This window comes from Caretta caretta, chromosome 3, assembly GCF_965140235.1.
Source record: "Caretta caretta isolate rCarCar2 chromosome 3, rCarCar1.hap1, whole genome shotgun sequence".
Lineage (NCBI taxonomy): Eukaryota > Metazoa > Chordata > Testudines > Cheloniidae > Caretta > Caretta caretta.
In genome coordinates this window covers 45,421,216-45,447,506 of record NC_134208.1, presented here as the reverse complement: position 1 = coordinate 45,447,506, position 26,291 = coordinate 45,421,216, and the positions used below count along the sequence as shown (strand labels likewise).

Here is a 26,291-nt window from a genome sequence, read left to right as displayed (position 1 = left end):
AGTTACAAATGTAGATTTTTTTGTTTGTTACATAACTGCACTCAAAAACACCACAATGTCAAACTTTAGAACCTGAAAGTCCACTCAGTCCTACTTCATGTTCAGCCAATTGCTAAGACAAACAAGTTTGTTTACATTTACAGGAGATACTGTTGCCTGCTTCTTATTTACAATGTCACCTGAAAGCGAGAACAGAAGTTCACATGGCATTTTTGTACCCTGCGTTGCAAGGTATTTATGTGCCAGATATGCTAAACATTCATATGCGCCTTCATGCTTCAGCCACCATTCCAGAAGATATGCCTACATGCTGATGACACTCGTTAAAAAAATAACGTGTTAATTAAATTTGTGACAGAACTCCTTGAGGGAGAATTTTATGTCTCCTGCTCCATGGTTTCACTTGCATTCTGCCATATATTTTGTGGTATGGCAGTCTCGGATGACAACTAAGCACATGTTATTCGATTTCAGAACATTTTCACTGAAGATTTGACAAAACGCAAAGAAGGTACCAATATGAGATTTCTAAAGATAGCTATAGCACTCAATCCAGCATTTAAGACTCTGAAGTGCCTTCCAAAACGTGAGAAGGACGAGGCATGGAACATGTCAGAAGTCTTAAAAGAGCAACACTCCGATTTGGAAACTACAGAACCTGAACCACCAAAAAAGAAAATGAACCACCTGTTGGTGGCGTCAGACTCAGATGATGAAAATGAATGTGCGTCAGTCCATACTGTGTTGGACAGTTATTGAGCAGAACCAGTCATCAGCATGGAAGCATGTCCTCTGGAATGGTGGCCGAAGCACGAAGGCGCATATGAATGTTTAGCATATCTGGCACGTAAATACTTTGCAACACCAGCTACAATAGTGTTATGTGAACCCCTGCTCTCACTTTCAGGTGACATTGTAAATAAGAAGCAGGCAGCATTATCTCCCGTAAACGTAACCAAAATTGTTTGTCTTAACGGTTGGCTGACCAAGAAGTAGGACTGAGTGGACTTGTAGGCTCTAAAGTTATACATTGTTTTGTTTTTGAGTGCAGTTATGCAATACAAAAAAAAAATCTACATTTGTAAGTTGCACTTTTATGTAAAGAGATTGCACTAGAGTATTGTATGAGGTGAACTGAAAAATACTATTTCTTGTTTCTTTTTTACATTGCAAATATTTGCACTGTAAACTTTGTATTCTGTATTTTGATTGAAATCAATATTTGAAAATGTAAAACAAAATCCAAAAATATTTAAAAACAATAGAATACCATTTAACAGTGCGATTAAAACCGCAATTAATTGTGATTATTTTTTTAATCTTGTGATTAATCACAATTTTTTTTAACAGTTTGACAGCCCTAATTGAAAGGCTCGCCTCTAGAATCTTTTTTTTTTTTTTAAATCAGCATTACATTAGGTATCCTCCAGTCATCTGGTACAGAGGCTGATTTAAGTGATAGGTTACATACCACAGTTACTAGTTCTGCAATTTCATATTTGAGTTTCTTCAGAACCCTTGGGCTTAGTGATTTATTATTGTTTAATTTATCAGCTTGTAAAAAATTAAGACACCTAAAGCTGGAACAGTTCCACACATTTGTCACCTAAAAAGAATGTCTCAGCAGTGGGAATCTTCCGCACATTCTCCGAGTGAAGACTGATGCAAAGGATTCATTTAGTTTCTCCACAACGGCCTTGTCTTCAAGTTCTCCTTTTGCTTCCAGCATCAGACTGTCTGAACTACACACACAAAAGTTTATATAGCACTACTAAAAGAAAAGATAACCAATAGCGAACCAAGACCGTAAGCCACAAGAACAAGGATGGGTATTTACCTCATGTTGTTCCTCATGCTCTTTCATTACAGTTCTTACACTTTACATGCTTTTCAAATCAAGGGAGAACTTTTTGCTTACTTTTACCACTTGTATTCAAATATAAGCATGTTTTCCCAAATCTCGCAGGGATATTTATCCTCACAACACATTAAGGATTGTGAAACACTCTGAGATATGCTAATAAAAAGTGTTATATAAGAAAGGTTGTCTCATTGAAGTCAAAACCTGAGTATGTCACACTACACTATAATACAAATTATCTAGAATAAATTTTACTTAGTACATTTAAAATTTTAAAAAATATATTTCACAGAACTTAAAATTACATTATTTACCTGGCAGCAATGCACTTGCAGAACTGGTGACACCAAGAGACTCTCCATATCCAGGTTGTGTTGAATTAAGTGTAGACATTTGTGAAGCTAAAATATAATTTATGAATACTTTATTACACTTTTTTTCCCCTAGGAAAGTTTCAAATTTAAAATGCTCATCTATGCTAAGAGACAAATCCAAGACATCATTAACATCCTTACTGTGAGGCAAAACACGCACATACAAAATTATAAGCAAACAGGCCTGTGATATATTTGCAACCAATACCATTTTCTGATATATTGAACTTCCATAAGTCAAGAAAGCTAAAATGCTTCGACCTGGCTATCTCAGTCCCTCTCTAAATATCTTTAGGTGTCTAAGTATGGGTTTAGAAGCCTAACTTTAGGCTCCTATTTCTGAACATTTTGGCCTGTGGGTATAAACAAGTTCACAAGTGCTTTGTTAAAGTACTGAAAGTCTAAATAGCTTTGTATTGTTAACAGTGAAGGGAATTTAATTTGAAGTGAAAAGAGAAATTATGCCACTAAGGGAAAATACAATTTTAGCCCTTAACGCTGCAAACACTCGTGCACCTACTAAAATTTCAAGCACTTGAATGATCCCATTGAAATCAGTAGGACTATTTATGTGAGTAAAGTTATGCACGTGCTTAAATGTTTGCTGGATCGAGGCCTTAATCTTCATTGTTTTGAATTCTGCAGATAGTTCTGTAAATTCAAATACCAGTTGTGGCATTTGCAAATACAGTGTTTATACTTCAGTTCATTGTAAATTTTAATATTACAAATAGCACAAATTTGCACAGCTTAATATAGCCACAAGCCAATTTAAACCTGTTTCTTAAAAAAAATATTTAAATCAGTTATTTCAAATCAGACCACCCAATGCTACTTTGTATAGTAAATTAGTAACATTTAGATTGCATATGATTTTTATCTATCATGAGCTCTCCCTTTTAGTGTGACCTGACATTAAGTATATGAATAAAAATTTTAAAAAAAGGAAAAAGCTGGTTTCGTTTGAATTTTCAAAAAGGTCCATTTTTGTAGAATTTTGTTCAAAACCAGAGGACTATACTATTACAAAAATCAATATTTTAATATTCAATTTGTTTTAAACAAATTTATTCCCATAAAACATACTTCAAAACAAAAACAGATACTGCATAATAGCATGTTTCCGGTATGAAATATATATTTTTAAATCTAAAAAAACATTTGAGTCAAGAAATGTGATTAAATAAGATTTCACTCTCACAAAGCGTTACTTGCATAATTCTACTATGCATATCAACAGAACCACTGCAGTTTATGTTATCTGACAATCACGGATTTCAGTTATAGTATGAAATGTCAGATAGTATTTAAATAGACATATTAGGGAATATTAAAATAATAGCACTAGGGAGTGGGAAGAATCTTTAAGAATTTCCAGTATTTCTGTGGTTAGTGGGAATGTTTTTAGTAGCAGGAACAAAAATGTTAAATTTACCAAGTTGCTGCTCATGACTGGAGTGTGACAGAGTGGTATGTGGCTGGTTATTATGAAGTATTATAGAAACGTAGGGCTGAAAGGGACCTTGAGAAGTTAAAGTCCAGCCCCTGCACTGTGGCAGGACCATAGAATCATAGAATATCAGGGTTGGAAGGGACCTTAGGAGGTCATCTAGTCCAACCCCCTGCTCAAAAGCAGGACTCATCCCCAATTAAATCATCCCAGCCAGGGCTTTGTCAAGCCTGACCTTAAAAACTTCTAAGGAAGGAGATTCCACCACCTCCCTAGGCAACGCATTCCAGTGTTTTACCACCCTCCTAGTGAAAAAGTTTTTCCTAATATCCAACCTAAACCTCCCCCACTGCAACTTGAAACCATTACTCCTTGTCCTGTCCTCTTCCACCACTGAGAATAGTCTAGAACCATCCTCTCTGGAACTACCTCTCAGGTAGTTGAAAGCAGCTATCAGATCCCCCCTCATTCTTCTCTTCTGCAGACTAAACAATCCCAGTTCCCTCAGCCTCTCCTCATAACTCATGTGTTCCAGACCCCTAATCATTTTTGTTGCCCTTCGCTGGACTCTCTCCAATTTCTCCAAATCATTCTTGTAGTGTGGGGCCCAAAACTGGACACAGTACTCCAGATGAGGCCTCACCAATGTCGAATAGAGGGGGACGATCACGTCCCTCGATCTGCTCGCTATGCCCCTACTTATACATCCCAAAATGCCATTGGCCTTCTTGGCAACAATGGCACACTGCTGACTCATATCCAGCTTCTCGTCCACTGTCACCCCTAGGTCCTTTTCCGCACAACTGCTGCCTAGCCATTTGGTCCCTAGTCTGTAGCTGTGCATTGGGTTCTTCCGTCCTAAGTGCAGGACCCTGCACTTATCCTTATTGAACCTCATCAGATTTCTTTTGGCCCAATCCTCCAATTTGTCTAGGTCCCTCTGTATCCTATCCCTGCCCTCCAACGTATCTACCACTCCTCCCAGTTTAGTATCATCCGCAAATTTGCTGAGAGTGCAATCCACACCATCCTCCAGATCATTTATGAAGATATTGAACAAAACCGGCCCCAGGACCGACCCCTGGGGCACTCCACGTGACACTGGCTGCCAACTAGACATGGAGCCATTGATCACTACCCGTTGAGCCCAACAGTCTAGCCAACTTTCTACCCACCTTATAGTGCATTCATCCAGCCCATCCATGCCTGATAGATGTTTGTCTAATCTGTTTTTAAAAACCTCCAATGATCGGGATTCCACAACCACCCCTGGAAGCCTATTCCAGTGCTTAACTGCCCTTATAGTTAGAAAGTTTTTCTTAATATTTAGCCTAAACCTCTAGTGCTGAAGATTAAGTCTATTACATCCTGTCCAACTTTCAGTGGACATGAAGAACATTTGTTCACCATCCTCTTTATAGAAGCACTTAACTTAGCAGGTCCCCCCTCAGTCTTCTTTTCTCAAGACTAAACATGCCCAGTTTTTGTTTTTTAACCTTTCCTCATAGGTCAGGTTTTCAAAAAGCTCCATGTTGTATTAGGACATCCATTTGGTATTACTTGCTGAACACATGACTAACCTGGTCCAAGGCCAGGCTATTATGAGATATTCCAATCGGCTGCCCATAAAGGTGTGAGACACCACATTGGAGAACAATCTGAGAAGCCCCCAAGCCAAACAAAAAAATAAAAAATCTAGGGCCATTGAACGGTTGTCTTTCAACTACCAGTTCTCCATGGAACAACTGATTCTCTACACAGGAGCCCAGAGAGAGAACAAGGCAAAGCGGTAAAGACTATTTAAGAAGAGTTTCTCTTTGAAGTAGATCATTCATCGCCACATGCCAAAAGTAACGGTCAGGCAGGAGGGACTCTGCCTAGCCTGAAATGCTGACAAGATCTCACACTCTCAGACGGGTTGAGATTAGACTGGGCAGGAGGAGTTGTGCATCTCAGGTATTCTGTCATTTTGCAAAGATCTGTAACCCTCGTGCTTTTTCAGAGTAAAGTGATTGTGGTTAAAAAACTTTCATTGCTAAGCCTATGTTCCTTGCCTTTCTGCCACAATGACCCTGAAAGCTGTGGCTAACAGTTAAGCCTTAAGACAAACTCTGCAGGAGGGTGTGCAAGCAAATAGGAGCTCACGCGGTTTGAGACACTGGTTCCAGTGTTTTGGGTAGCTGGACTGTGGAGTCCCAAGGATGGGCTCAGACAAAAAGATCTCACCCCAGGAGTGTACCTTGGAGTCCAAAACTAGAAACAGATTAGACTCAGTCCAGACCCAGGTGGCTTAAAAACACATGGGACCCAGCATTTGGGTCCACTTACAACAGACTGGTGACTGTCTAGAAGGGGACTAGACCAGGGAACATGTAGCAATAGGAGTGCAGAATACAATTCTTTAAACGGGTGGAGCAACAAAGTTCTGTTGGTGAACTGTAGACAGGTATTCGTACTAACACATCTGCGGATCCTAAACGACACACTCTGAAGACAGAGTGCAAAGGAAAAAGCTCAATTTTCTACCTGTTTTCAACCCCCAAAACAGGAAGAGTCCAGGAGGTTGACCATGGGATATTTTATGAAACTGGACTATTAGTCTATGTCTATATTTAAACCCCTACACTAGCACAGTGACAGCACTTCCACTATACCACTGTAGCGCTTCAGTGTAGACACTCACTACAGCGATGGGAGGGATTCTCCCATCACTGTAAGGACTCCACCCCTCACCCCAGCCCTGAGAGGTGATTGTTAAGTCGATAAAATAATTCTTCCATTGACCTAGCGCTGTCTACACCGGGGGTTAGGTGTAGCAACGTAACTGAGTCGACGTAACCTTTTAGTGCAGACCTGGCCGTAGGACTGTGAGCATTGTACCACTACTCTCCACCATGCTTAGATCCATGCTGCCATCCAGAGTTACCTATGCTGCCCATGCAATTTTTATCTCTGGCAAAAGAGGGTGCAAGGAATTCCAGAGAGCAACGATCCTGATATTTGTGGGTTCCACCAGTTGTTCACTTCAGATTTCACTGGGTAAGGGGTAAAAACAATGGAGGTTCATTTGTGGAGGGGGTATATCATCTCATCTTCAATTCTACTTTATGATCATCATCTTGAAGTACCCAAAGTTTTTGGGAAAAAAAAAAAAAAAAAAAAAAACTTAAGCTACTCTAGAAACTAGGATGACTTCATCTACCACTGAACTACTAATTCTGGGTTGAAATGGAGCACAAAGCAATAATCAACAGTTTAGATTACAAGAAATATTGTAAACAATTTTAACTGCAGGAAGAAGGTAATTAAGATATTATTTCACCAGCACCCCCACTTTTGCAAGAGGTGTCAAAGGTTCTTTAAAGACTACAAGCAGTCAAGAATTTGGTTTTACATATTCTCTGAAAGACAGCATCTCCCAACACTATGCTATGTCAATAGTTCAACACTCAGAGGGCAGAGCCCTCATTCTAATGGATTACTAGCACCTATGGGTTCCTTGGAAATCCCTTATCCAAGCAATGACTTAACCCTGTTTGACTTCAATGATTTCAACATAAAAATCGCATGACTACTGGTTGTCGGACCAAGAGTCCTCTATTTGGTTTATATATTTCTAATCATGCATTTTCAGTTTAAGCCAGGATAAGCAGATGTTTCACAGCAACATCATTTATCAAATCAAAAGAAAATTACACAGTCCTGGAATGTGTCCAGGGGTAGCATCAACATAATTCAGCGAGAAACATGCAACCATTTATGCTTTTTAATTAATTAATAAGGCTTAACTCCTTACCGGTAGGGGAAAGATTTTCCCTTTTTTCCTTCATGTCCTTTATTCTCTTTTCCATTGCACTGCATTGATCTTTAATCTTATTTGTTGGGCTATATGCAAGTGAACCATCATCCTCAAATAATAAAACAGGTATATCGGTTTCTAAAAAAGTAATTGTAATTTGCAAATATGAGGCTTCATTATTTGAACAGAGCATAAATTTTTAAAAGTACTAAGTTGTATTTTTAAATTCAAAGTTACTTAAAAACTGCATTTCTATAATGCTGTCAGTACCATAAGTTTAATAATGCTGAATTCCAAACAACTCCTTTAAAAAAAGTCCAATACTACTTTTTAAATTACTAAAAAGTAAATTATTCTTTAATATCAAAGCATGCATAATACATATAGTAGCTTTTCTTAATGAGAATTCATATTATAAATAACTATGTTAACTTCAATTATAAAGTGATAAAAGAAAAATAAGCTATATCTTATGTGTTCTCTTGAAACTTAAAACAAAGATATTTTGGCATTTCTTTTTGGCGCAGAGTTTAATTTTTACAATCTAACCAGAACTATGTATTAACTCACCGGTTGCTGTTTTTTGTATATCTAGTTCTTTAGCCATCAGGTCCAATTTTTTTTGTAGTCTTTTATCATTTTCTGGTGTTTTTTCAATGAAGTCTTTGGGCTGCATGCATTTGTGCTACAAGATTAACACAGCATAAATCTCTCATAATTAACTTGTACTTAACATTTCTCAATTTTATCATGTAATACTATATGTATTATATGATCATTCTACATCATTTATGACTCCGAGTAAATCCCATTTAGCCAGCCATGGATAGACTATAAAATTTAGGGGGAAATTTCAATGAGAGTTTCAGTATGGATTAAGGAAAAAATGATTTCCGAGTTATCAGAATGACCAATAAGAAATTAGACAAAACCACTGTGGACATTTTAATAAGCATTTGAAAATATGGAATATTTTAGACTTGGATTAACATTTTCTAAAGTGCCTAAGCATATGTCTACACTGCATCTGGGAGATAAGAGTCCCAGCGCAGGCAGGCAGATACCCTATCTCTGCTTGAGTTAGCATGCTAGAAATAGCAGTGCATGTATGTTACAGCATAGGCAGCTGCTCATGCTAGCTGTCCAAGCTCAGACTCAGGGAGTCGGGTGGCCTTGTACTTGGGTGGCATTTTAAAATTACACACTCACTTTTTTAATTAGAAGGGGTAACCCTTCATTAGTATATATTGCAGGAAATAATGATTCATCAACACGGGCACCAGCTTCTCTGCATCTGTACAATATAATAAATAAGTAGTTAATACATTTACTTTGTTTAGAAATAGAATTTAATTTAAAAATGGTAAAAAGGCCATACCGATTAGCCACAACAAATATCTAAATTAACAAAGAGAACAGACCAAGAAAGAATACCTGAGGGGAAGTGGAAAACCCAAAAACTGTTTCTCTGACTCCTTAGTTTGCCCAGCAGGCAGAGAGCTCCTTACAAAGTCCATCTGGCATGACTTAGCTCTCCATCATGCCAGTGGCCTTGACCTGCATCTGGGAACTAAAGGTCTCCTTTGATCAGGCAGTGAACTTCTTTTGAAGTGCCTATAAATTAAGGACTTAATTTCCTTGCCGAGAGTCTATTCTCTCAAATCAGGGTCCACAAAATCTCACGGGTAAGCAATAGTTTGAAAAGAAAGGGTTTGCAATCAGGCAGATGAGAAAGAGGCCCTATCCCATCTTAACTTTCACTTTTAATCATTCCTCACCCAGTCTTCTCCCAGTTTCCTCACTCCACACAAGAAATTCTGTGAAGGAACAAGCCCCTGACAAGGTCCATTGTTACTCATCCAGCTGACTTTGGCAAACATGCTGCCTCAAGCCAGTCAGCTATGTTTCTTCCATTTTTCCTGCTGGTAGTTTGATCTGAGAATATTAGGACTACAATCTTTGTTAGCTGGGGTCCTATCCATCTGCAGTTTTGAATAATTTGAGGGAAGTTGGGACACCATTTTGGGTACTAATATAGAATACACTACATAAAACAAAGAGCTAAAAAAACAATTTTGACCAGAAACAGTAAAAGAGTTTCATTACTCTACAATCTTTCAATAAATAATAGAATTGACTATGGAAAAAAAATTATGAATCATTAACACTGCACTAGGAATTTCTGATAGAGTAATTCAAATATGTGATTCTAGTGACACCTAGTGATCTTACATTTATAAAGTACACATTTTCAGAACTACAGTACAGCATGATTTGAGTAATTCTAAGTTTTGGAGTAGAAAATATACGAACGAATTTCTTCACGGCCACAGATCTGTTTTATGCAAAACGTGCAGTTTCAAATAGTTAATTTTAGTACATTAATCTGAATTTACTGGGGTTTTCTGAAACATCAAGCAAAAGTGATTTCAAAAAACATGATAATCAATGAGCTTTAAACAACTGGCTATTATTAAATCCCAGATGCTACCACCAATGGAACATAACTAGACTATCTTAAATGTGAAAAAAAGTTATATTAACAGCACTGAGGCAGAGAAAATTTAAACAGAAGTCAGAAAATGAAAACATTTGTCCAATTCGCATAAGATCAGTTAAACTGTTAATAAAAGCACCTTTTAATATTTAATATATGCAATGTGAACGAGTTACACATTTCTGAGAACATTGATTTGCATTTCCTAGCATTCTGTGTAGAAATCTGGAGCCTTAATGCTACATCAGTATAGTTTTTAAAGAGACACATTGAATTTAGAAATTTCAGTTCCCTGTAGCATCTGAACACCTTTCCTCCAAACTTAATTTGGGATCTAAGATGAACGTGTGTGTTAAACACACACACAACTTTCAATAATCTAAGCAGAAATCAGTGCCAATCAGGTTGAATTGCATAGCATCTCTGATGAAATGTTCCATAAAAACTGGTGAGATAATGTTTACAGATAGACAAGACCTGGATTTCTAAAGCAAAAATAAGTGTTTTTCTGCTTAACACATGAAACAAAAACACCTTTCAGATCTACATATTCCACAAAGAATAATTTCTGCTCTTCTGCTTTTGAGTTCTCTTTACTTTTTGGCATTTTCTGACTTTTCAGTGCTTAGCCTTACAAATTTAACATTATTTTAACAGTATTTCTCTCTCTAATAGACTTGTAAGTAAAGTGGTGGCATTATATTGCGCTCAGATACAAATAGAGATTACCTTGCCCCAAAAAGCTTTTCAAATAAAATTCAGACTGATGCAACACGAGCACTAGAGACACATGAGGTTGGAGCTCAAGCTGTGGTTTTGTAAAAAGCCTCTAATACCAAATTAGGTTCTCATGGAGGTACTCTATACATTGTCTGAGGCACCTGTAGGGATGCTATTCTCAGGAAACTCTTGCTGTCAGGGTTGAGAAATAATTGAGTTTTTCCCATACTCAGCACTTAGGTTTCCAGTATTTATGGAATTCTGATTGACCTGGGAGATATATTCTGCATCAGTGTTTGAACTTTATTCACCTAACTAAATAGACAATTGGCTGTTTTCCTTTTGAATGACAGGAATGTGATCAATCACCATAGCCTCTTCGCTCTTTAGCTGTTTCCTCTCAACAACCAGGTAGCTTAATTCCATTTTCCTGGCTATAGATGACATGGTATTTTATTCTAGGCCATGGACTGGTCTTTATAATATAAAGCCCTGTCTGAGCAGAGCAACCACAAGGGGTTTACTCAGATGCATGAGTTCCAAAAGTATGGAATACTTAGTGCTCCCCTCTGGTTGAGGGGACGGAGCTTCATTGGGGGCTGGTTAAAGTCTGTGAATGAACCCCCCACAGGAAATAAGGACTATGACAAACCTCACCACCTTCTGCAAGTATCAGGCTCATTTATTTCATCTGCCTTGTCTAACAAACTAATAGCAGCATGAGGCTACGTTTTAGTCACGGGTATTTTTAGTAAGAGTCATGGACAGGTCATGAACAGGTTTCAGAGTAACAGCCGTGTTAGTCTGTATTCGCAAAAAGAAAAGAAGGACTTGTGGCACCTTACAGACTAACCAATTTATTTGAGCATAAGCTTTCGTGAGCTACAGCTCACTTCATCGCATCCGATGAAGTGAGCTGTAGCTCACGAAAGCTTATGCTCAAATAAATTGGTTCACAGTTGACCGTTCATTGGTTCGCCTTGAACCACGGCCAATGGGAGCTGCGGGGGCGGTGCCTGCAGACAGAGGCAGCGTGCAGAGCCACCTGCCCGCACCTCCGCCTAGGAATGTTGCCACTTCTGGGGAGCACCCCCACCCACCAAGGTAAGCGCTGCCCAGAGCCCTCACCTCCTCCCACTCTCCAATGCCCAGCCCTGAGCCCCCTCTTACACCCAACCTCCTGCTGCTGATGCAGGGAGACGGGGGACTGAGGTGGCCCAAGACTGCCCCAGCAGTAGCCAGTGCGGCTGGCCTGGGGGCCACCCAAGCTGCTCAGGCAGCCCCCAGGCCAGCTGCAATGGCCACTGCAAAAGTCACGGAGGTCCCAGAAAGTCACGGAACCCATGATGAACCTGCAGCCTTAGTAATATTTATTTAAAGAATCCAGAACAAAACACTCCATTGTACACTCTCCTCCCCCTAGGGAGGTGAAAGGATAAATATGTGACAGAGGTTTATCACATTGCTTAATGGACTACTGGAAGATGCTCAGATACCACAGTGATGAGTGTAGTTTAAGAACCTATATAAAACAGAACTTATGCTCTTAACATTGGAACCCCCATGGTTGCTCTGCTCCCACGTCATTCTCTGGATTATTCGAAGAGAGCAAAAGGTGGAAACATATGTAGAAGATCCTCTGACTAGGTCTAACACCTGGTTTACACTGAGGGCAGGGGAAAATCGATTTAAGTTACGCAACTTCAGCTACGTGAATAACGTAACTGAAGTTGATGTACTTAAATCTACTTACCGCGATAAGTCGACAGCTGACACTCTCCCGTCGACTTCTCCTGTGCCGCACGCCCTGCTGGAGTACCGGAGTCGACGGGAGAGCATTTGGCGGCCGATCGACCCCTGGCTGGATTGATCGCTGCCCGTAGATCCAGCGGATAATGTAAACAACCCTAAGACACTGCATCCACAGATCACATTTTTTTGAGAAAATATTTGAATTGTGTGTTTAGAAAGTAATCACATGCACCAGAAGGATTGTGACAAATGTCAAGATGCTGTGACTAACTGGAAGGGTAAAGCTCTGTATTTAAGTGCTGGCATTCATAGGTAAAATAATTTTCTTCTGTGCTGGACAAAATTGTCTATGACACTCAGAGGCTTGTGGATGACAGAAAACCTCCCTATGATATGGCTGTCTGGGTCAACATCAAATTTGAACTTTTTCAAGTGGCTGCTGAGAAACTTCCAAACACAGAACCAATCTATCCCTGCCAGATCTCATAGGAACCAGATTAAATACGGCCCTCATTCTCTCTCCTATGTGGGCACATTCTATATGGAGCTGATTTGTAGAAGCTGGGCAATTTACTCTGATTGTTTGAGGGGGCGAGGGGTAGCATACTAGAAGCTGTTTCCTAGGAAAAAGGAGAAACTCTACTGTGCATTTATTCTGTATTACCTCCGTTGCCCATCTGTCCAAAGTAGTTTTGGCACAGGTCTCTGAGAAGAGAGGGTTGTATGACTATTAGAGAATATATCGTAAAATCAGGTTTACAGTCATTTCACTTTTCAAAATAGAACCACACTCATCCTCTTTAGGGAACCAACATGCCTTAAAATAGAAATACCAAATGTACATCACTTCAGTATGACCTCTCAAAATGGCCAGTTAGCCATAGTTGTGAAGGTTATTTTAAATATATAAAAAAACATACATTGTACTTTCTTGCAGTTCTTAAAAACATAGTGCTTGTTTAGATTTCCTCTTCCCCTTAGAAAAAGTCACATTTTTAATATCCAGTACTACTCACTTTTCTACCCAGAGTACAGAAACTAGTTTTACTCCAGTCTTCTGTGCCTTTCGCCACGTAGCCAAATGTCCTTCTTTGAAGACTACATGAGTCACTTGCTTGTTAAAAGTTTTTGAAACCTACAGGATTATACAAAGAGAAGTATTAGTAATTTCAGTTCACTGATCAGCAAACCCTCATGAAATTACATAAAATAGTCCACTTTTATTGCAAGTAGTAATTCAGGGACTTCATAAAAGTTACTGTACAAATTTTAAAGTGTGTATTGTCAAAGATCGTTTTGATCTTTCCTTTCTCAGCAAGAAACACCCAAAAACAAGCTAATTCATTAGTCAAACCAGTACGTTACTAAAGAAGAGCTTTTATCACCTCAAAGCAAGAATTCCACCATGTAAGGTAGGATAAAATGGACTCATGATTTCAAATAGAGGTTTGTTCTAGGCCACCACTTTTTAGCTGCCTGCTGTACCTTTATTTTCAACCCTCCAAATGCCTTGGAAAGGTTGCCTCATTTAAGAAGCCCTAAATATGACTTCGTGCATCAGGTATCACAAGAGGTAGACCCAGAAACTAGTCAGCATCATCCAAAATGATAATAAGTGCATCATCATATAATATTAAAGTATGCACAAGGCTGAAGGGTTCTAATGTTACCTCTCTCTAACTGATTTTCATCCATATATACTTTATTTGTACTTTTGAAATGGCCCTCACAGCGGGCTGGTCTACACTACAAAACTAATCACAGCTGGGAAGAATCAAGTTAGTTGACAAGATACTGAGAACAACTATGCGGTCAGTGTGTAACAGCACAAGTCACTTTCATCATCATATTGACTAATCACAATTAAGCCCTCAGGAACTGTATTACACTGACCACTAAATCATGATCATAGTTTCACCTAACTAAACCTTCATAAACATATAAACATGGTAAAATTTTGTAGTGAATACAAGCCCAGTGTTTAGAAAGATGGTGAGTGGTGAAACAATTTGAACAGAATTCTAATGTTCCACCCTTCCTTCATCTAAGTTATTTAAAATTTGCTTTTGACAGGCTTGTAAAATATTATCTTAACCAAACCAAAAATATTCATGTAGCCCTCGAAGCACATGCATTACTCAAGAGATTCCATGATCATCTCCTCACCTCATCCTCTTTGATCTTTTATAGTTCTTGTCAACTTAATTCTCTGAGGCAGGTACTCTGTTTAAGGTTCCATCCATATGTGTGGCACCACAATTAATCACGCTAATAAAGGATGCTGGAAGATTACTAGCATCTTGAAATCTTTTGGTGGGGTTCAAACGGATACCAGTCTGTCAAAAGACAACTCATATTGGGAAAGCTGAACTGACCTATGCACAAATTATAGTGTTGGACTTGAAACTGAAAGAGCTTCTTGGGATGTGTAGAGATTGAGCATCTGTCAACCAACTTCACCGTGCACCAGGGACAATCATCCTAAAACACAATTAAAGACTTTGCTAAAAGTTAAGAATGTGTTTTCCAAATGATGAAGAATACAGGTGTTTAAAAAATTTTTTTATATATAAGTTACCTCCACAAATGACTAAGAAATTTGATGTGCAAATTTACTCCTGGCTGTCAGAGTGAGCGATATCAAAAGTTTCATTAATAGATGGACCAAAAAGAAGGATTCAGAAGAATTTCAAACTGCATTTTGCTACTTGTGCTGTCGTCCACTGTCAGAGAACCTTGAAAATCAGCAGCTCAGAATTTTCAAGACCTCAGTGTAATTATAGCCTGGTCCACATGAAACAACACCACTTTATTCAACAGATCTACTCCGAGTTCATTGCGAGTCATATTGCTTTTGTGACAAATTATTATATTACCACAGACCTAGGAGCACTAGTCATGGACGACATCCCCATGGTGCTAGGCATGGTACAAACAAAACAAAGATGGTCCCTGCTCCCGAAAGCTTACAATCTAAGTATAAGACTAGAGACAACTAATGGATACAGACATACAGATGGTTTCTTTGTACTCCCCACAATGAGACAACATTGATCTGCATGATAGGAAGTGGTCTGAGCACTCCAATGGTCTCTAATCATTGTCAACTTTTTCACAGGCATCATAGCAAAGAAGAATTTGAAGGAGGTAACTTTGGGAGCTCCTCCCAACCATGAGAGACAGCATAGTAGAAAGCATGAAGGTGCTTGTTTGAAAATTTAACAAGTGGGCAAGAGAGGCTGGCATCATGAGTCAAACAGAGGTGGTGCCAATATCTTCATAGTAAAAGAAAGATAAGTAAGGTGGGCATAGGTCAAGAAGGGCCTTGAAAGTTAAGACAAGTAGTTTATCTTTGATGCAACAGAGAAGGTGGACAAGCACAAGTCCATGGGGCCGGATGCGTTGCATCCGAGTGTGCTAAAGGAGTTGGCGGATGTGATTGCAGACCCATTGGCCGTTATCTTTGAAAACTCATGGAGATAGGGGGAAGTCCAGGACGACTGGAAAAAGGCATACATAGTGCCCATCTTTAAAAAAGGGAAGGAGGAGGATCCGGGGAACTACAGGCCAGTCAGCCTCACCTCACTCCCTGGAAAAATCATGGAGCAGGTCCTCAAGGAATCAATTCTGAAGCACTTAGACGAGAGGAAAGTGATCAGGAACAGTCAGCATGTATTCACCAAGGGCAAGTCATGCCTGACTAATCTAACTGCCTTCTATGACGAGATAACTGGCTCTGTGGATGAGGGGAAAGCAGTGGACGTGTTGTTCCTTGACTTTAGCAAAGCTTTTGACACGGTCTCCCACAGTATTCTTGCCAGCAAGTTAAAGAAGTACGGGCTGGATGAACGGACGATAAGGTGGATAGAAACCTGGCTAGATTGTCAGGCTCAACGGGTAGTGATGAATGGCTCCATGTCTAGTTGGCAGCCGGTATCAAGTGGAGTGCCCCAAGGGTCGGTCCTCGGGCTGGTTTTATTAAAGATCTTCATTAATGATCTGGAGGATGATGTGGATTGCACCCTCAGCAAATTTGCAGATGACGCTAAACTGGGAGGAGAGGTAGATACGCTGGATGGTAGGGATAGCATACAGAGGGACCTAGACAAATTGGAGGATTGGGCCAAAAGAAATCTGATGAGGTTCAACAAGGACAAGTGCAGAGTCCTGCACTTAGGACAGAAGAATCCACTGCACTGCTACAGACTAGGGACCAAATGGCTAGGCAGCAGTTCTGCGGAAAAGGACCTAGGGGTGACAGTGGACGAGAAGCTGGATATGAGTCAGCAGTGTGCCCTTGTTGCCAAGAAGGCCAATGGCATTTTGGGATGTATAAGTAGGGGCATTGCCAGCAGATCGAGGGACGTGATCGTTCCCCTATATTCGACACTGGTGAGGCCTCATCTGGAGTATTGTGTCCAGTTTTGGGCCCCACACTACAAGGAGGATGTGGAAAAATTGGAAAGAGTCCAGCGGAGGGCAACAAAAATGATTAGGGGTCTGGAACACATGACTTATGAGGAGAGGCTGAGGGAACTGGGATTATTTAGTCTGCAGAATAGAAGAATGAGGGGGGATTTGATAGCTGCTTTTAACTACCTGAAAGGGGGTTCCAAAGAGGATGGATCTAGACTGTTCTCAGTGGTAGCAGATGACAGAACAAGGAGTAAAGGTCTCAAGTTGCAGTGGGGGACATTTAAGTTGGATATTAGGAAAAACTTTTTCACTAGGAGGGTGGTGAAACACTGGAATGCGTTACGTAGGGAGGTGGTGGAATCTCCATCCTTTGAAGTTTTTAAGGTCAGGCTTGACAAAGCCCTAGCTGGGATGATTTAGTTGGGGACTGGTCCTGCTTTAAGCAGGTGGTTGGACTAGATAACCTCCTGAGGTCCCTTCCAACCCTGATATTCTATGATTCTATGAGGGATGCAAAAAGTGTGGCACAATGTGCTCTGACTGATTGGTCTCAGGGGTGGCTTCAAAAAGGCAGACTAAAACTCATAGAAGTCGTAGGTAAGGTTTGGTGGGAAGGAAAATCTCAGGACAGCTGGCAGTTTCTCAGAGAGACAACATTAAAGGCACAACAGCAAACTATCAAGATGTGAAGGAAAGTTAGGAAGAACAACAAGGCCAATATGGTTTCCATCAGGAACTCTTTAAAGATCTGAAAATCAAAAAGGAATCCTACATAAAGTGAAAATATGGACAAATTGCTAAGGACAAATGAAAAAAGGATAGCACAAGCATGTCAGGACAAAATCAGAAAGCTTAAGACACAAAATGAGTTACTCCTAGAAGGGGATACAAAAGGAAATAAGAAGAGGTTTCATACATACATCGGGAGCAAGAAAAAGACAAAGGTGAGTGTAGTTAGTACTCTTAGTACTCACTACTTAGTACGGAAGGAGAGCTAATAATGTATGACATCAAGAAGACTGATGTGTTTAATCCTATTTTGCTTCAGTCTTCACTAAATCAGTGAATTGTGACCAGATATTTAAAACACAATTAATATTAGCAAGGGGGAAGGAACACAAGTCAGAATAAAGAAAGAACAGGATAAAGAATATTTAGACAAGTTAGGCCTGACCTGACTTAAGTGCAGACCAACGTAACTATATTGACCATGAGTGTGAAAAATCTACACCCCTGACTGATATAGCTATGCCAGCCTAACTCCCAGCGTAAATGCAGTCATGTGAACAGAAGAATGCTTCTGTCGATGTAACTACCATCATTCGGGAAGGTAGTGTCCCTCTACTAATGGAAAATAATTCTTCCTTTGGTGTAGACTGCATCTACATATACAGTAATTCCAGAATAGCTATGGCGATGTAGCTATACTGGTATAGTCTCTATATTATAAACATATCACCAGATGTATTCAAATCAGCATGATGGTATTCACTCGAGGACATTTAAGGAACTAGGTGAAGCAATCTGAGAACGACTAGCTATTATCTTCAAAAACCCATGTACGATGGGTGACATCCCAGAGGATTGGAGAAGGACAAACCTAAAACCTATGGTTAAAGAGAGGTACAAACAGGACACGGACAATTACAGACCATCAGCCATTGTCCTTAGCAATTTGTCCATATTTTCACTTTATGTAGGATTCCTTTTTGATTTTCAGATCTTCAAAGAGTTCCTGATGAAACCATATTGGCCTTGTTGTTCTTCCTAAGTTTCCTTCACATCTTGATAGTTTGCTGTTGTGCCTAAATGCAGTGCCCTAAAGAGCTTAATTCTGGTAAAAGTTTGCCAGGCCTCTGAGTTAATAAGACCACTGTGGTGTCTGTGTTTTTCCAGCGGCAAGATTGCAAGTGAAAGCCAATATCGGAGGTACAAGCTGCATTTGCTATTTTTGCTGTTCTTTCCTCTGCCTTCGTTTGTCGTTTTGTCTTCTAAAAAACGGAATCAAGCTGCAACAGCAACAACAGTTTCAGGCCACCTCAACCAACTTTTGCTCCTTTGCACAAAAAGGACAGTTATAATCTTTAATGGCACCTATAAGGGAAAAACTTGTTTGACAGCCTTTTAAAAATTCTCTATAGCTAAACGAAAGGGAACACTGGATATGGGTAAAATGAAAGCCTTAACACTTTATATTTCAAATTCTTGAACTGTTTTTCCTTCTTTTTCTGTTTGTTTTTTTTAACTAAAGTTAAAAAAAGTGTGTTTCTCGTGGTGCTAAACAGGCTGAAGTCTCTGTATACTAAACCCTGAACTTTTTTAAAAACTGTTCAACATTGGACAGTTTCAGGGTGATGTTAACTTCTTTGGGCCCATTTATTCCATATAAATTAATACAACAGTGGTCTATCCTAGGTCCTGTACTATTTTCTTTAATGACCTGAACAACACCATGCAGATAACATCAAGCTGGGAGGGGCTGCCAGCGCTTTGGAGGACAAAATTAGAATTCAAACCAACCCTGACAAATTGGAAAACTGTCTGACTCAACAAAATGAGGTAATATCTTTTATTGGACCAACTTTTGTTGGTGAGAGAGACAAGGTTTCGCAAAGCTCTTCTCCAGGTCTGGGAAGATTAGGCATGGTCTACACTACTGAGTAAGGTCAACATAGTCAGGTCAACGCAGAGTTAGTGTAGACACTGCATTGACTGTTCCGACTGTCAGCCCCAATGCTCCACAGTGCCCCACACGGTCAGTTAAATCGGTGGAAGTGCTCCTAGTGAGGATGAGCACCACCAACAGAAGTAGTGGGGACATGAAAAAGCAATTTAATTACTGCGATGGCTGTACGTCAACATAACTTAAGTCGACTTAATTTTGCAGTGTAGACTTGCCCTCAGTGTCACAGCTCAATACACATCATGACAGATTGCTATTGTGCCTTTAATGTTGTCTCTGAGAAACTGCCAGCTCTCCTGAACTCCCTTTTGTAGGCCGACTGAAACAGAGAAGTCGTAGGTAAGGTTCCATCAGCTTAGAGTCAAGCTGGGATATTTCCTTCTTTCACATCATCACCAGTTAACAGAGATTCCATAGCCCATGCTGTCAATGACACATATGCCAACCCCTTTAATAGACTTGCACAGGTGTCTAATTGTAATTTAGTAAACAATTTTTCTGATTCACATGAAAGATAGTACTGAGCGCACTCTCTTTGATGCGGAGCCCACGCATCTGGGCTTTGCTAGGCTAACGTGAGTAAACAGTAGATTTCCCTTTCTAATCCAGGCCTGTCTCTTTCCATTCAAACTAAAATCTCAGCCTGTCCCTCTGACACATCCACATGGATGTCTAGCCTCCGGCTCAAGCTCAGCATAGCTAAAAAATGGAGTTAAACATTTTTACACTTGAAAACCAAGCACATTAGAGATATTCACCACTGAAACACATACACAGAATCCCCCAATACTATTTTTACAGTCACTCTTCAGAGCAGAGCCACACTAGTAGGGATGTTGGCAGGATAGTGGGTTAACAAGGTGAAAGGTACGATTGTGGCGCATGGTTTGGGATTTATGATAATTGTAGCAATGATAAGGTGGGTGAGAGTACTGGATATGTCCTGGTAAGCAGCTTAGCTTTTCTTTTCCTTGCTTTTGTGGGTTTGTGTCAAGTATGTGGTGTTTAGCAAGTCTAACTGCTTCACAACAAAGTGTTTTTTGGTATACTACTATATAATAGGGTTTAACACATTTCCCATCTGCCATTCAAATTCTGAATTTGAGTGATGGTAGCAGTATCAACTCTTACAACATCCCTCCTAGATTAACCCATACATACAAGGAGACAGACAAGTAGAATATGAAAGCAACAGTCTGAGAGGGAACTTTGCAAGAAAGAAAATAATTTCCTTACTTTTGCTCCCATATCCAGAAGTTGTTGTGCAAATGTTTTTGAATAATTCTCTGTTCTGTTGGATGACCATACTTCTACATATGCTGAAACACCTGGGGAACAAAAGCTGTGTATTAGCATGTGCTTTTGTCTGTTTGTATATTGAAAAAAAACTTGCTCAAGTCTCTTTTAAGACCAGATTCTGCCACCCTTATTTGTACTGAGTAGTAACTTACTCTGCAAGAAGTGTCAGTGTGTGTAAGCTTATCACCAGCAACTACATGTGTTTAATAAACTTAACACCATGCATCAGCAACAGAAGGGGTTTTTTTTTGTTTTGTTTTTTTAAAAAGACTTGTTTAGGAGGGCTGCTAGAATTTTAGTAAAACTGAAACTGACAAGTTGGTGAATATACTGCCATGGTTGGCCAGTTCAGCCTGGTAAGAGCATGAAAGTACAGCTAAATCTGGCCTTCCAAATGACCCAGATACTTTTATCTGACTTGCCAAAAAGACAATCACAAAGTTCAAATGGATATTAAATATGCGGCTTAAAACAGGACGGTATCCAGCATTTATTGCCTGACAACCTCTCTCTTTTTTAAACTTATGTTCTTGGGTATTTATACGGTCCCCCAATAACATGGCATCTGAGCACCTCAGTGTCTTTTTTTTTTTAAATGTATTTATCCTCACAGCATCCCTATGAGGTAGGAAAATACTATTACATCCATTTTATTGATGGGAAGCTGAGGCACAGAGAACTTGAGAGACTTGCCCAATGTTACACGTGTAGTCTGCAGAGCAGTAGCGAATTGAATCCAGGTCCCAGACTAGCACCCTTACCAAGGGATCATCCTTAGCCTCCAAAAAATTGAGGTGTCAATGTTGGATCATATTAAAGTAGTTCTGTATTAAAATCACAAATGAGTTTAATTCCCCATAGTTTAAATTCCAGGGTATTACTAATTAAGAGGTCTCTTGGTTTTTGGTACTGTTTCTCTCCATCTGTGTGTGAAACTTGCAAGCTGCTAATTATGTTAGTACATTCTAAGACAGTCTGTTCTCAAAGCAATTCTTTGTAACAACAACTACTCACACAGAGAGAGACTCAAAGCAATACTCTGTAACAACAGAAACAGCACCCAGAGACTACCTACCCTTTTGTTGTATTCATCTCGCTTTGTTATCAATTGTGATTAAAATAGAGATAGAGGATCTATGCGGATGGATGCTTGGTGTGGATAATAACTGAATGATCAGGGAGGTGCCAGCCTAAGAATCCAGTGTCCATCGGCTGAAGAAGGCGTCAAGTGGAAATAATCAGAGGACCCCCGGAGGGCAGACTGGAATCCACCCAACAGCCTCAAGAATGGGAGAACCAAAGAACAAGATAACATCTGGCAGCACGGAGCCGTCAGGAATGTTCCATCTGCTGATTGATTCAGCAACAGCATGATGAAGCAATTCCCATAGATTAGCACAGGAAGAAATTCCTATAAAAATGGACTCTAGAAAGTGAGAACTTGGGTGTCTGATTCTGCAAACCAACTTCCAGGAGCATCAGATGAGCATCTGACAAGGCCCTACTCCCTCCTCATGTCCAGGCCACCTGGCCAGTGGCTTGGCATGAGCAACTCTAAGGCTGGTAACTATGATAACAACCTTGCAGAACCTGTGTGTGTGTGTGTGAATAAATATGAGATTGAATGGAATGTTATAGCTATAACTAACTGCTTACTATGATTCTTTCTGTATTCACAATAAATGTGGCATTTTGCCTTTTCCCCTTTAATAAGATCCTGCTGGTTTTTATTTTATTGGTATAACATCCAGAGTTTCTCCTTGGCCTCCTTTTCTCAGGCTTGCTCCACAAGTTGAGCATAATGATAAGCAACATGTTTTATCTAAATTGTTCCAAACTAAACTCAAGAATTATTCTGAAATATAACCAGCCACTTGCTAATACTGAAGAAAAGGAAGTGGTTGCATCATCTGCCACAACAGTGGCATCCAGCAAGGACATGTTTGTCACATGTGGCATCCATTATGGGCCAGATGCTGTCAGGGTTGGAAACTCAGGCTAATTGGCCCCCAACTGGCAAGTGAACGTTCTATTTTAGGGAGGTGACAACAAATCCCATATACTTTTATTCCTTATGCTTCCAGGCGTACTTCAGCTTCTACTGTCATGGCACTATCTCTGAGCATGTCTATACAAGCAAATTTAGCACATGTATTTAGAAGTGGTGCCGCTGCTAGTATAGACAGGGTTTTAGAATTTTTATTACTATTTAATGAAGACTTACTCAGTAGACAATGTTCATTGTTAGACAATGTTCTAGTGTTTTTATACTAGTGCTTATTGTTTTACCGCTACTAACAGTGTAGCTTCACCATTGCAGGCAGCTCCTGAAATTGAGTTTTTATTTTTGCTCATGTAAATAAGGCCTAAGGGACTCTTACATGGGATGTGGTGCTCACAGCACTGTAGCAGTTTCCCTTCCCCTACCTACACCAGGCCAGAAGTGCCTTCCAGTCACCACAAACACAGCTCAGAGAGCAGTTGCAGGAGTAACAACTCCCACCCTGAACTTACTGTGTCAAAATGTATCAATTTTCCAACAACAGTACAGTTGCACCAGTACCTGCAATGGTGTGTTAATGTAGCACAACTCAGGGATTTTCTCCAAATCACGAAAACGGTACAGCAGCTTTTAGGGTGACCAGGTGTCCAGTTTACGACCGAACACCCGGTCGAAAGGGACCCTGGCGGCTCCAGTCAGCACCGTCGAGCGGGCTGTTAAAAGTCTAGTCAGCGGTGCTGTGGCTAGTCTCTACCCGTCCTTGCTCTGCGTTGCACCCCAGAAGCGGCCAGCAGGTCTAGCTCCTAGGCGGGGGGCCCCAAAGGTCTCCACACACTGACCTTGCCCCAAGCCCTGGCTCCGCACTCCCATTGGCCAGGAACCACGGCCAATGGGAGCTGCGGGGGCAGTGCCTGTCGGTGAGAGCCACTTGCAGAGCCACCTACTGTGCCTCCAGCTAGGAGCCGGATTAACTGGTCGCTTCCGAGGCACAACGCCCTTCCCCAGCCCAGTGAAAGTGAGTGAGGGCGATAGAGACAGAATGGAGTGAACAGGGTGTGTGGCCTCAGGGAAGGGGCGGGGCTAGGGTATTCGGTTTTGTGTGATTAGAAAATTGGCAACCCTAGCAGGTTTTCATAATCTGATGGTAAAAACACCCCCATCCCATCTACACTACTGCTTCAGGCAATCACAGCTACACTGCTGATAGAGAATGGTTACAAGATTTTCAGATGTTAACAAGGCCCAACTGTCTTGTTGGCCAGGACAAGAAGAAACTGAAAATGACAGGGAAACTGGTAGGACGAAAGAAACAATTCAAATGAGTGCCACAGAGGATGCATCTTCACTAGGAGAAAAGGTGTGTTCTTAAGTTACCTAAATCCAAGTAAAGTCCTAGCTAAGACAAGGTGGGTGAGGTAATATTTTAATGGACCAACTTCTGTTGATGAGAGAGACCAAAAAGCTAAACAACAAGCCCTGAAAATACGGACAGAAAATGGGAAATATAAAGGGAACCAATAACCTCTCCCCCCCACTCCTCCTGGAGCTGCTGACCCCCCCCTCCTCCTCCTCCTGGAGCTGCTGACTCCCCCCCCTCCAGCGACCCCCCCCTCCTCCTCCTGGAGCTGCTGACTCCCCCCCCCTCCAGCGACCCCCCCCTCCTCCTCCTCCTGGAGCTGCTGACTCCCCCCCCCTCCAGCGACCCCCCTCCTCCTGGAGCTGCTGACTCCCCCCCCTCCTCCTCCTCATGGAGCTGCTGACCCCCCCCCTCCAGCGACCCCCCCTCCTCCTCCTCCTCCTGGAGCTGCTGACCCCCCCCTCCAGCGACCCCCCCTCCTCCTCCTCCTCCTGGAGCTGCTGACCCCCCCTCCAGCGACCCCCCCCTCCTCCTCCTCCTCGAGCTGCTGACCCCCCCCCTCCAGCGACCCCCCCTCCTCCTGGAGCTGCTGACCCCCCCCCTCCAGCGACCCCCCCTCCTCCTGGAGCTGCTGACCCCCCCCCTCCAGCGATCCCCCCCTCCTCCTGGAGCTGCTGACCCCCCCCCTCCAGCGACCCCCCCTCCTCCTGGAGCTGCTGACTCCCCCCCTCCAGCGACCCCCCCTCCTCCTCCTCCTCGAGCTGCTGACTCCCCCCCTCCAGCGACCCCCCCTCCTCCTCCTCCTCGAGCTGCTGACTCCCCCCCTCCAGCGACCCCCCCTCCTCCTCCTCCTCGAGCTGCTGATTCCCCCCCCTCCAGCGAACCCTCCTCCTCCTCGAGCTGCTGACTCCCCCCCCCCTCCAGCGAACCCTCCTCCTCCTCCTGGAGCTGCTGCCCCCCCCTCCAGCGACCCCCCCCCTCCTCCTGGAGCTGCTGACTCCCCCCCCTCCAGCGACCCCCCCCTCCTCCTGGAGCTGCTGACTCCCCCCCCTCCAGCGACCCCCCCCTCCTCCTGGAGCTGCTGACTCCCCCCCCTCCAGCGAACCCTCCTCCTCCTCCTGGAGCTGCTGCCCCCCCCCTCCAGCGACCCCCCCTCCTCCTGGAGCTGCTAACTCCCCCCCCTCCAGCGACCCCCCCTCCTCCTGGAGCTGCTGACTCCCCCCCCTCCAGCGACCCCCCCCTCCTCCTGGAGCTGCTGACTCCCCCCCTCCAGCGACCCCCCTTCTCCTCCTGGAGCTGCTGCCCCCCCCCCCTCCAGCGACCCCCCTCCTCCAGCTACACCCCCTCGTGGAGCAGCTGCTACCTCCCCCCACACGCTGGCGGACGGGCCCCGAGGGGCGGCTCAGTACCTTCCAGGATAGGCTCCATGTTGCCCGCTCAGGGCCGGCCGCGCTCTGTGCTACGCGACGACCGGATCAGCTCCGCCGGCTCCCGCCGCAGTTCAAACCGCTTCCGCCCCGGCCCAGCCGACAGCGCCTGCGCACTGCGCTCGCCCCGCCCCTCCCCGGCCCCAGAGAGACCTGCTCTTGCGGCTGGCGGAAAAGGGCGGCGGGATATTCAGAGCCTCGTGATGACCTGGGGGGAGGGCGTGGTCAGTGCTGCGTTTGTATCTGTGTCGCCCCAGGGCGATGATGTAAAATACTGAAAGCGGCCCTTGCACGATCGTCTCCCAGAACCATCACCGCGTGCGGCGTGGTGGGGAAACACACACACAGCGCGGAGCACGCAGCGTTACGGGGACACACACACACACGTTCCCCACGGAGTGTCCTGTTTTGGGGACGCGCGCACGCATTCCCCAGTGAATGCAGCGCTGTGATAGGGTGATAGCGGCCCCCTTCCCCCTGCAGAGCTGGCCCAAGCCGCTGGCCCAAGCCCCCCTCCACGCAGGGTTGGCGGCCATCTCTGCTCCTGGGAGCCCTGCCTGCCCCCGTGCGCGGAGCTGGCATCACCACTGCCGCCCCGGCACGTTTCTCAGCACCCCACCTATCTCGGGCCACACACATGCATTCCCTACTGAG

At 42.5% G+C, this 26,291-nt stretch overlaps 1 protein-coding gene across 7 annotated transcripts in view; it reads right to left on the bottom strand.

The window, feature by feature from the left end:
* Positions 1–25,745, bottom strand: part of MCPH1 (microcephalin 1) — a 231,741-nt gene extending 205,996 nt beyond the window's left edge. For 6 of the 7 annotated variants that reach the window (XM_048845288.1, XM_048845289.1, XM_048845290.1 and 3 more), the window contains exons 1-7: positions 25,620–25,745; positions 20,789–20,880; positions 13,470–13,588; positions 8,694–8,778; positions 8,055–8,169; positions 7,482–7,622; positions 2,176–2,262 (exon numbers count right to left, since the gene is read on the bottom strand). In XM_048845288.1, the coding sequence (XP_048701245.1) occupies positions 2,176–2,262; positions 7,482–7,622; positions 8,055–8,169; positions 8,694–8,778; positions 13,470–13,588; positions 20,789–20,880; positions 25,620–25,638 (658 nt within the window). In that variant the 5' untranslated portion in view covers positions 25,639–25,745. Of the gene's footprint in view, positions 1–2,175; positions 2,263–7,481; positions 7,623–8,054; positions 8,170–8,693; positions 8,779–13,469; positions 13,589–20,788; positions 20,909–25,619 lie in introns of those variants that run through there. The other variant, XM_048845286.1, reaches the window with a different exon arrangement.
* Between the last annotated feature and the right edge of the window lie 546 nt (positions 25,746–26,291).